Source organism: Bactrocera neohumeralis, chromosome 2 (genome assembly GCF_024586455.1).
Source record: "Bactrocera neohumeralis isolate Rockhampton chromosome 2, APGP_CSIRO_Bneo_wtdbg2-racon-allhic-juicebox.fasta_v2, whole genome shotgun sequence".
Taxonomy (NCBI): Eukaryota; Metazoa; Arthropoda; class Insecta; order Diptera; family Tephritidae; genus Bactrocera; species Bactrocera neohumeralis.
In genome coordinates this window covers 76,820,797-76,832,923 of record NC_065919.1, presented here as the reverse complement: position 1 = coordinate 76,832,923, position 12,127 = coordinate 76,820,797, and the positions used below count along the sequence as shown (strand labels likewise).

Genomic DNA, 12,127 nt, shown 5'->3' with positions numbered 1-12,127 from the left:
GAAAAAATAATATAGTATGAGAAGAAACAAACATGTGTTGAAGCTCAACAGTTATTAGCGGCTGACGGAGTCGGAGTTGGAGTGCACATGCAGCGCTGATTATTTTCTACGAGGCAGGGAGCGAATGTGAAGAAAGCCAGGGATGTGCTGCAAATTGCAGAAGAAGCCACACACAAGCAGCAGCAATAAATATTAAGTGCTTACACACACACACATATATGTATATGTTTACTATTTGTGCAACTGACAACGGCAACTTTGGAAAAAGCGTAATGCAGCGGCGGCTGTTACACTTATACACGCACATGCACACACATACTTATGTGCATGCGCATTTTCATGCTCAAATATGTATTTACGGCTATATATGCCTGCCTTACACTCGAAGTTCCATAAACATGTGTTTCCAGGAATGAATCGATTTGGAGTTTGGTTGAAGCTGCACAACACAATGACTTGTGTGTGGGTACGCACGAATACACAGGCACACACACATGCAATGTATGTATATGTAAATATATATGCGCTTAAGTGCTTGCTGCACTGGCATTTGTGGCGGCATGCATGTAAGTTACTTAAGCTGCATAAACATCTATCAAGAACAACTATAACAGCTACAACCACAAAAAGAACAACTGTAAAACCAAGAACAACATAATAGAGTTTCAGCCGTTCAAGACGTGCATTGACCATGAAATGCAACAAGCTGCGCAAGTTGCCAACATTCATTCTTTATGATAAATGAGCTGAGCTGCAACCCACCACACATACATACAAACACATATAAGAGAATGTATGTATAAGTGTTTGTTATAGTCTGCGTTTGTGCTTTGTTTGGGTGCAACATTGTGGTGGCGGCAACATGCTGTTAGTTTGTTGCGCTTACACTGCAACACAGTTCACTTGCACACATACATACAAACACACACATATGTACATATATAAACTTCCATTTAAACTTCCACTTGGATGCTGCCTGCGCTGGTGTTCAAATGAGTTTCTTGACTCCTACAAAATTTCTTACAACAACAATTTATTCTTAAAAAAAGTTCTTCAAATTGGTGGCAGCAGTTACAGCAACTGTAAAAACTGTATTTTGTTTTTGCCTTTCTTCGCTTTTAATTTCTCCGCTTTTCTTCCAGGAAATATCAAAGGTTAAATGTCCACATATTTGGGCACGTTTCGTGGCGGTGATCCGCAAATACACATAAAACTGTCACTTGGCCAACAACTTTATTACTTAAAGTTTTATTTATCGCTCGACAATAAATTAACGCCCAACAAATATACAGACATATGTAGTTATATAAACCCCAAATATATTTAGTAATTGAGTTACTGCGCTCCCTGAAGCCAATACATGCACTGAGCATGTCGGTTAGTATGAGGTCTGAAAAAGTAGTAATTTTTCCAACAAAATCCCGAAAACGAGCGTTTTTGTAGTAATGCTTGTTATGTTTTATTACTTTATGCCTGCGCATAATAATATTAGTTAACAAAGTTAGTAAGTTTTTTCGTAGAACCCTGTTAATTAGCACTATTTTGAGAGTAGGCCTTCAAAGCTGCTAAAATATTAATTGTTGTTTCTGCAGTCAAATGTTCCTTATGTTGCTACAAATACAAATTTTCGACTGTTTTGCTTGAAGCTGCTTCACACATTTATTGCCAGCGCAGTTTCATTTATATAGAATACACTGGAGGCTAAAAAAATAGAACTAATTTATTGAAAATGAAAAAAAAATATTTAAAAAAATAGTTTTAAAAACATTTTTGTTTTTCATAATAAATTATGATGAATTTAACCTATTTTATTTTTAAATTTTTTTGATTCCGAACTTAAGGAATTTTAACCATGACTTAATAGTTTGATGGCGTTTCTTATCATTATATATGTATGTATGTACATTAGAGTGGTAAAAAAACTAATGCTTTGAAGACATTGTTCCATTGACTAATAAAATAAAAAAAAAAAAGAAAAAACATTAACTTCGCCTGCACCGAAGCTAATATACCCTTCACAAGTGCATTTCTGTTAGTAGCTATGTGTCCAGTTTGTATGGAAGCTATATGCTATAGTAATCCGATCTGAACAATTTTTCGGAGATTATATTGATACCTCAAGCAGTAATCAATGTCAAATTTCGTGAAGATACCACATCAAATACGAAAGTTTTCCAAACAAGCCCTTGATTCCGATTGAACGGTTTGTATATGCTATAGTCAACCGATCTGAACAATTTCTTCCGGTATTACATTATTATTTTAAGCAGTAATCCATGTCAAATTTCGTGAAGATATCACATCAAATGTGAAAGTTTTCCATACAAGAACTTGATTCCGATCGTTCGGTTTGTATGGCAGCTATATGCTATAGTAAACCGATCTGATCAATTTCTTCGGAGATTACATTGTTGCCTTAGAAAATAACATATACCAAATTTCGTGAATATATCTTATCAAATGCAAAAGTTTTCCATACCAGCACTAGATTCCGATCGTTCAGTTTGTATAGCAACTATATGCTATAGTCAACCGATCTGAACAATTTCTTCATATATTACATTATTATCTTAGAAAATAACCTGTGCCAACTTTTGTGAAGATACATTGTCAAATGTGAAAGTTTTCCATACAAGAACTTGATTCCGATCATTCAGTTTGTATGGCAGCTATAAGTTATAGTGGTCCGATATCGGCAGTTCCGACAAATAAGCAGCTTCTTGAAGAGAAAATGACGTTTGCAAAATTTCAAAATGATATCTTAAAAACTGAGGGACTAGTTCGTATATATACAGACAGACGGACAGACAGACAGATGGCTAAATCGGCTCAGCTCAACATACTGATCATTTACGTATGTATTTTATAGGGTCTCCGAATCTTCCTTCTGGGTATTACAAACTTCGTGACAAACTTAATATACCCTGTTCAGGGTATAAAAATAGTTAATGCTTTGAAACGATTACGTTTACGAAAAAATCGTGAAAGACCATTTTGTAGAGCATTCAATTTCCTATAAAGTCTAGAAAACGAAATAATTTTCAAGTAGTTTGAAGCGAGATACAAATATCCCTATCTGCTAAACAGAAAAAATAGAAAACCGTTAAGCGTTAGAGTTAAGAGGATCTTGCCGTTACTATTAAGAGCTTATATTTGGAGAGCCTTTCTTAGAGGTGTCTATCAATCAATTTTTCAGAGTACCAAGCGAGAAAAAAATCAATCGAGTTTTTTTTTTTGACCCACCCTATTATACATACACATTTTCCAACTATGTTCCTACCATAATTGTAGACAATATCTTAATATTTTTCATATTGAAAGAATTGCCTATTTTCAGCATAAAAATTTAAGGGATTACATGGGTTTACGGGTTTCAAAAAATCGATTTTTTTTATTGTCTTATTAAATTCTACAACACCTCTAGAATATTGTCCTAAATTTTCAAGTTGATCCGAGTAATAGTTTCGGAGATACAGCCTTGAGAACTTGTGCGCTCGAAGCTCCCCGTCTTTAAATACGTTTTTCTCGAAACTGTATTTTTGACGTCGGTTGGCAAGATTTTGTCGAGAACTACTCAACCGATTTTCATAGAAATTTACACAGGTCTTAAAGGCTTGGACAATGGATTTTTCTTTCGATTATAAAAAAATGTCGCGAAATTATCGTTTCTAAGTAAAAATGACTGCCAAAAATCCACTTTTGACTTTTTTCCTTCGTCCAAGTTCTATGTAAGTTATTTTTTCATTTTAGATGATCCTATAACGAATTATCTTACCAACGCGGGGGCATCGTTTTTCTGAGTGGTTACCGGAAATGTCGTCGCAAAGGTCGAGTTTAAAATAATAAAAAATTCGAATAAATATATTTAATTTTTTATATGAGAAAAAAATTGTTGAAAAAAGGCTGTTTTTTACCCGAGAAGACCCATGTAATCCCTTAAGAACAGAACATCTGCACATGCTGACAGAGCCGTCTCTTTTTCCAATCCGCACACTGTTACTACTTCCATCTGCATTTTATTATGTTATCTCAGTATATAAGCATTATAATTATTTATCTCCATATCAGATGTTATTTGTGGCCCGTGTTATATGATTCAGCATTAATCAGGCTTAAAACAGATTGCATGTTACCGTGGGTTTGGCAATGAGCGCCAGCCAATTCCTCACAAAGTCAATATTGTATATTGGCAACATAAATTAAACGCTGCGGTGCGCCAAAAAATACAACCATAAAACATAAACAAAAACAATGCTGGTATTCAGTATTAATTGAAGGTAATTAATCGCCATGCAAATGGCATTATTCAGACATTGTATTGAATACTCAAATGGATTTTCACAACGGCGCCCAGACGCTGGTGGCCAGATTGCCAGGATTTTCACCCACAGCATGGGTTTTTTTCATGTTTTGATGAGCTGGTGGATGATAGCAATACAGAAATTCATACATATATGGATTGCAATTGAAATTAATTTGAGATTATTAAAAGGTATTAAAGCAAGGATTTACGTGTTAATTTTTTAAACTGCTTGGAACTTTAAAAATTTATTACATTTTTCTGTAAAAGAAGCGGCGTAAATATATAAACTGTATTAAATTAGTTAACAATCTTCATAGTTCTTAAATTTGTATAAAAATATATTGTTATGGTAGTCGAAAAAATCGTTTCGTATTTTGTCAATAGATGTCGTCGCAGTCGTACATATATGTCCAGTGCTACCAATCATATAGTGTTTGAAAGGTGAGACTTTAAGCTTCATTTAACCAAGAAAAACTAACCTCGGGGAAGTTGAAAAAAAGTTACAGCTGTTAAAAAATTAGTGAAAATAAATGAAGAAATTCGCTATATTTTGAAATGTTTGTACAAAAAGGGAAGAATGCCACGCAAGCCACCAATGAATTTTGTGAAGTTTGCGGAGACGATGCTGTGTTCGTGTACCACAACAATGGTTCGCTCACTTCCTCTCCTGATGAAAGTTTTACACTGACAGAATAATGTCCCTAGCGGAAAAATGGCAAAAAGAGTTGTTTATTTATTTATTATTATAAATATGAAAACAAAATAAGTTGAAGATTGAATAGAAATACGAAAAGACTTTTTCGACAATTATCTGTCTATATTGAATTAGTATGAGTCTAGTATATTTCTGACAGATATCTTGTCATTGTGGCGCATCGCATATAATCACAAGAGCGCTTTATGAGTATGGCGCCCAATCAATTTGCTATAGCCACTAAAATCTCAATAAAGCGCAATTATTACAAGAAACTAAAAAAATTAAATATACTTATTTATTTAGAAATAAAATAGACATAAAAAATTAATAACTGCCGTCTGTGCATCGCAACAATCTCATAAAACTATTTCAATTAACAATTTCTTGGCAATTCGCGATGCTGAGCGGCACTGAAGCGCTCAATAGCAGGCCACACGCCGCTCGCTGATTCATGCGAAGAGTCGGAACAGCCGCCCGAACACACAACAATTGTCATAAATATTCAATAATCTATGTATTTATGTATGTATGTGTGCAGTGCAGTCGAGTGATGCAATTCTTAAAAATAAACAAATGAAATTTTGTCGCTAAAAGTCAACCATAAAATTTGCCTGTTTGTGTATATTTGGTTGTAGTTCAAGCGCGGCAACAGAAGCAAAAGCATAACAGAAAACTTGTCGAGCGCATTTTTCTTGCGCTGACGGGTCCATCAAACAGACCACAAACATACATAGCACATATGTATGTACACATGAAGATGGGAAATGTGTCACAGCGGCGCACAAATGTGTTTAGCAGATGTCGCAAGCCACGAAGCAACAAGCTAATTTTATGTAAGCATTTGGGAGAAATTAATAATTTTATATATTTTTGCATTTTGCTTGCGTACCTACAAACTTAGTAGAATCTAGCCGCAAGCTTTGCAGGCAGCCGAAATTTAACCGGTTTGTAGCAGTTTGTGTATGTCGCATTAATACTATTTTATAAAAAAAAAGATGTATGTATGTACTATATATATGCATATGTGCCTGGCTAAGCTTATTTTCTGCTGAAACAACTGCTTGTGGCCCCCTTGTTTAGAATATTTCATATTCGAATAAATTTATAAATATTTTGATTAGCTCAGATTTCCGCAAGTCGAGCTCAACGCATTCTCGCTTTCTCAAAGATAAGCAGAAATATAAAAATTCATGAGTAATTCATGTATGAGTTCAAAATTTTAAAGCTTATGAATCATTCATGCACTTAGCGACTAGCTCCGATTTTGAGTTTATACAATAACTGAAGTGTGAGCCAAAAAATAATAAAAGAAAAGTGAAAGCTCAGGAAAACTTTTTATAATAAGTATATTTCCACTGAGCTTTCGCCCGAGCTTTCATACTTTCTGAGTTTTATATGGGCGTTTGCTTTAGCCTACATACTCTTATGAATTTTATATTAGCTTTCACGTGAAAAGTTCATCACAAGCATTCATTATGACAGTTATTTTAAATAAAATTATTTTGAGCTTTCACTATAATATTTTGTTTAATAGTAAATTTGTTAACTTTTCCATGTAAAATATGAACTTTCACCCGAGCTTTCATACTTTTTGCGTTTTATATGGGATTTCGCTTTAGCCTCCATACTCTTATAATCTTTATAAAGCTTTCACGTGAAAAGTTCATCATAAGATTCATAACAGCTTTCATTATGACAGTTATTTTAAACAAAATTCTTAAGAGCTTTCACTGTATTATAAGTTTAATAGTGAATTTAATAAATTTCTCTGTGAAATAAGCGCTTTTGCCTGAGCTTTCATACAATCTGAGTTTTTTATGTGTTTTTGCTTTAGCCTTCATACTCTCTTGAACTTTATAGCACCTTTCACGAGAAAAGTTCATCACACCTTTCATAATGACAGCTTTTTTAAACAAAATTCTTTAGAGCTGTCACTATAATATAAATTTAAGTAAATTTAAATAAAATTTTTTGCAGCTTTCTATATATTTCACTATAAAATAATTTAGTAGTAAATTTGATAAACTTTCCATGTGATATACGAGCTTCTGCCCGAACTTTCACACTTTCTTAGTTGTATATGAGCTTTTGCTTAAGCCTACATACTCTTATGAAATTTATAATAGCTTTCACGTGAGCTTTTGATTTGTTGTACGAATTATATAATAGACTGAGCCTGCATAATTTCTTTTATTTATCAAAAATCACAGTTTCTTGTATTATATTTAGTTTTCAATTTGCGCCACTCTAAAGCTGTTTCACTTCTATATACCTAACTACAAATCTACGTGAATTCTGAATTTGCAAAATCTATTCGAGTTCAACGCCATCAAAATTACAAATGACTTTATATTGCCACTCAACAGTACTCATAATTGTAGTAGTCGGTAATAAAATATACGCACGCTCATTATGTATTTTATCAGTTTGAAAAGCAGCACTTCATCGGTTAAATACCTCGCCGTTTTTCGATCATATCAACAGCCATTGGAAAACGCATAAAAATGCCTAGGCGCTTACATACATAGTTGCCACTTATGATATCGAGAATTATGGCCATGTTGTGCCTTTTCGTTACAACAACAATAACACACACATAGGTAAGCGCTACAACATAACTCGTCCCGCTGTCTGACTGTCGACGCAATAAATTTTTCGTTTATGTTGACGCACACCTTTAAGCCGCTTAAGTGGTTATGACTCTTGATGCGCTTTGTTGTCTTTACAGCTCTTTTATTGTTATTGTACGGCGTCTCGTTGCGTATGTTAAGTAAGAAATCAGAATGTAAGTATTGAGGTATCTTTTCAATTATTCTTTATTATAGATTTTTGTATTATTATTTTATTAATTTGCCACTTTATGTGAGTAGCATGAAAAATTATCAATACGAAAAGACGAAAATTGCCTCGAACACTTGCGGCTACAATGGAACTGTGTGTGCTCGTCTGTGCATATGGTCAATAAGTCTGTAAAATCCTTGTCAATCAATGGCAACAGTTGACCAGCTAATTGCTGGCTGTTTGCTGCAATATTCTGGGTGCCTGAGTGAATGATAGAATGACTGAGTGAGTGTATGAGCGCTTGACTGACGCTATGACGGATTGAAACGCCATCAGATTGACAATGAGCCGGCTGCGCGCTGCATAAAAATTGTCTATGCGCGTCCATGTTTTTTATGTAGAAAAGCACTAAATGTTTATTCTTCTCTCTTCTTTTTGGCACTGGTTCGCCTGATTGTCAACATATCGCATTACAATCAAGTGGCCAGCCAGGTGTGAGGCTTTATGCAGGCACCTAGAGATACGTGCATACATGCATACATACATTTGTCTACATACATATATACATACATACATAAATTTCATAGCATGTATCTGTTGCGTTATGTGGTTTTCTAGAAACCCCGAATGACAATAGTTTATGACTCAATAAAAATTTTCTAGGCAAAAGCGCGTGTAAAAGGTTTGCATCGTAAAATGTTTGTGGTTAAAATAAAAATAATAATAAATATGCAATTTTATTCGCGCAATTTTTATGCATTTAAATTGTTAGCCGCTGCGAAGTTTCCCACATTTGCCATAAATATGTTTGTTGTTGTAAAGTTATGTGGTTTTAATAGGTCTGACGCCTTATTACTTGCAACTAAAGTGTAAAAATCGGGAACCATAATCGATAAAATGCAAATTTTTGAGAATCAAGGTTGTAGCAAAGCTTGTCTCTGCACTTGGTGCCGATATTTTAATGAATTTAAAAATTTCTGCAATAATAGCTGTCAAAGAGTCGCCATTTTTGTGCTCACTTTCTTTAACCGTCGTTCTCTTGGCAGAAAATTTCCATGGAAAATTAGTAACAAAGTTGGCTAGTTGCATTCATTTCTCGAGAGATACCTCGCTAAAATCTTAAACCTGAGCTTTCTGGTTTGTTCGATTCCTTACTCGCTAAAGTTTGGCGAATATTAGACAGCTAGTCAGTGTTATAGACCGCTTATGATGAAAAATTCCAACGTCAAAGTGAACTTTGAAAGATTACAACCCTAATTAATTAAATGGGATTATTTTATCCTCTATATGGTATATTCATATATTCTAATAGTATATAGTTTAGTCTACGCGAGTATTATATAAACCCACTCGTTTCACGGTGCTATTGTTCCTATAATAATTTTATCTTTATTGGCCTTAATTTTATTTTACTTTGAGTTCCACTCTCTTTTAGTATTATTTATTTTTATTTAAAAAATATTGAAATTTACTTATTTAGACTTACATGATTAAGGCGTGCTGCAATCTTGGCATGCTCCTCTTGATAAGCTTTGCGTGCTTTACGTTTATCTTGTGATAAATGTGTCAGCTTTTCGCAGACAACTTCAAGTAGTTCTGCATTGCTTTTGAATTGTTTAGCTTGGTGATCCAATTCATCCATATAGGAGCGCCAGGCTTTCGTTATGAGGCTGCCTAAAAAAAATAAATAAAATTTGCTTCAAAAAAATAAGCTTAATATATTTTACAATTTATAGGCAAAATAGAACTAGTTCATCTTTCACTAAAGTATAATACTGATCGCTACGTGTAAAATTGTGTCGAGAAAAAACCATTAAAGAAATCAGGATGCATAACTTTAAAAAGATTTTCAAGTTGCAACCACATAACCATATTTACTTAAAATAAACAATCTAGAAAACAACTTTAAATTAAAAATTCAGGTATTATTGATCGGGTTCACTACGAAGCTTGGTATATATTATTTCCTAAAGCAACAATGTAATCTCCGAAGAAATTGATCAGATCGTTTGACTATAGCATATAGCTTCCATACAAACTGAACACATAGTTACGAACAGAAATGCACCTGTGAAGGGTATTTAGCTTCGGTGCAACCGAAGTTAACGTTTTTTCTTGTTTTGCATAATTCCTTTTTTTCAAACTGTAGCTATATTAAATTTTAATTCATTTGATGATACAATAATCGTCTGGTCATGCCTCTCTCTCTCGAACCAAGATCAGAACTATAGCGTACCTCTATTTTGTATAAATATCAGGTCAGGCGGAGTTTTTCTAAGTTCTAATACGGGCTGTGTTAATGAACTGACCATCATTATTGACCGCATGAAAAAAGATAGATCAACAGCGCTAAGTAATTAGCAGTAAGTAACCGTTCTCACGACAGCCGGGTCTAAGTAACCTGAATTTTTATTCAGCCAAGGTCTGACAACTCGACAGCATTACTCGAAATTGCTTGACGAATGGTTTCTGCCGCTACAACAGAAAAAACAACAAGGTAAATAAACAAATTTTTACATATGATCAAATTTGACCCGGACTGATATATTTTAATTTCTTTGTCTTTTTTAGTTTTAGTACAACCTTTCTTATGTGAAAAATGTGAAATCTCATCTTCATATGTCAATTAGTGTGAGTTTAGTATCTGATTAGGCGTCGGCATGCTTGTATTGGCTCAAAAGAAGCGTATTTTGAAGGTAGCATTAAGGGGTTATATGGTTTTTTTCGGGTCAAAAACAGCCAACCGACTTCAAAAACAGAGTTTCGAAACCTCGCTCTTAGCCTAGCTAAGCTCGAGCGCACAAGTTCTCAAAGCTGTATCTCCGAAACTATTATTCGGATCAACTTCATAATTTGGGACAATATTCTAGAGGTGTTGTAGAATTTCATAAGACAATAAGTCTTTTTAAGTTTTTTGAAACCCGTAAACCCATGCAAGCCTTTAAATATTTGTACTGACATACCTGAAAATGTCAGGGTCAAATTTGATCTGATGGTGGAGATTAGAGCGAAAAATTCCTATTCCTTTTGAGAAATGTGTTGATTTTCTCAAGGAACTTCTTAGTTCATACATTTTTAAACGATTTCATTTTGTTGTAAAGTCTGTAGGTACTTGAACACTTAGGGGTTTTTGGAGAAACTCATTAATGCTGTGGATAGATTAATATTCTCTGTTCAACTTTAACAATATATGAAACTTTTGTAGGAAACTCTCATGACTATTGAACCCGATTTATAGACATTTCCTTAAAGTAGTCACTCTTGAACACTTGTTTTTATATTATTTGAAAAATAACATTACCTGTTAGAAATTTTAGGAATAAAATTGAATGATTTTTAGAGTCTTCTGTTTTAATTTTCAATCTTTAAATCATTTTATGTCCTAACAAAATGCGGAAATCCAAAAAAAAATGACTACAAATCTTGGACAAAGCGTTTCATATGTATGTAAGTTCGTACAAACAATAAACGAAATGACTGCAATAAACCGATTTATAGTCAAAACATTTGTTATTTGTTTTTATTGTTGTGATATTGCGGCGTTTAAATGTTTCATTAAAATTATTTGATGTGGGAAAATTTTATAGTTGCATTAGTAGAGCAATTAAAAGCATTTTGTTGCAATGTAGACTAGTGTAAGTATGTAACTATATGAGAATATGTCTGTGTGCATACAATCTTATATGAATTTTGTCTGCAAATAATTTTCCTTAACAACATACGATTATTGCTGACTTTTATTATTTTGCAAGTATGTAAACATCTACATACATATGTACGTGTGTGTATGATTGTATGTGTGTAAACACAGTTATCTCAATTTTTAATTTTTTTATATATATTTATTATTTTCATTCTATTATTTATTTATTAATATATTTCTCTTGTGGTTAGCGTTTAGCGCACTTAGTCACGCTCACTGAGCGCCATTGCCACAACATAAGGAAGCAGAAAAAATTGTAATAAATCGCACGTTGCCTGAGAGTTGTGAATGGAAACTGTAATTAATTGCAGTTGCAATTTGGTTTAATTGCCAGCAACAACTGTGCAAATTATGAATGCAGAAAAGTACATAAAACACAAAAGCACAACAACATACACATATAGTATATAGTACTATGTATATAAAAGTTTGTGTGTTCCAAATGCCAGCGAAGGCGTTGAGGCTGCCAATGAAAAACCTAACCTAACCTAAAAACTCAATAATAAACAGCAAGCAAAGGAAATGTGCGATTGATCGTGCGAAATTAGTGCAAAGCAGCTGCTTGAATGCCTCAACTAATGCAAATAATTACATAAATATTCAGTTTAACACACATACATTAAAAATAAAATTGAATTTACAT

General features: G+C 33.6%; 1 protein-coding gene across 7 annotated transcripts in view; it reads right to left on the bottom strand.

Annotated features, from left to right (window-relative positions):
• Positions 1–12,127, bottom strand: part of LOC126753480 (tyrosine-protein kinase Fer) — a 93,803-nt gene that overhangs the window by 67,404 nt on the left and 14,272 nt on the right. For all 7 annotated transcript variants that reach the window (XM_050464999.1, XM_050465016.1, XM_050465008.1 and 4 more), the window contains exon 3: positions 9,268–9,455. In XM_050464999.1, coding sequence (XP_050320956.1) covers positions 9,268–9,455 — 188 coding nt within the window. The remainder of the gene's footprint in view (positions 1–9,267; positions 9,456–12,127) is intronic.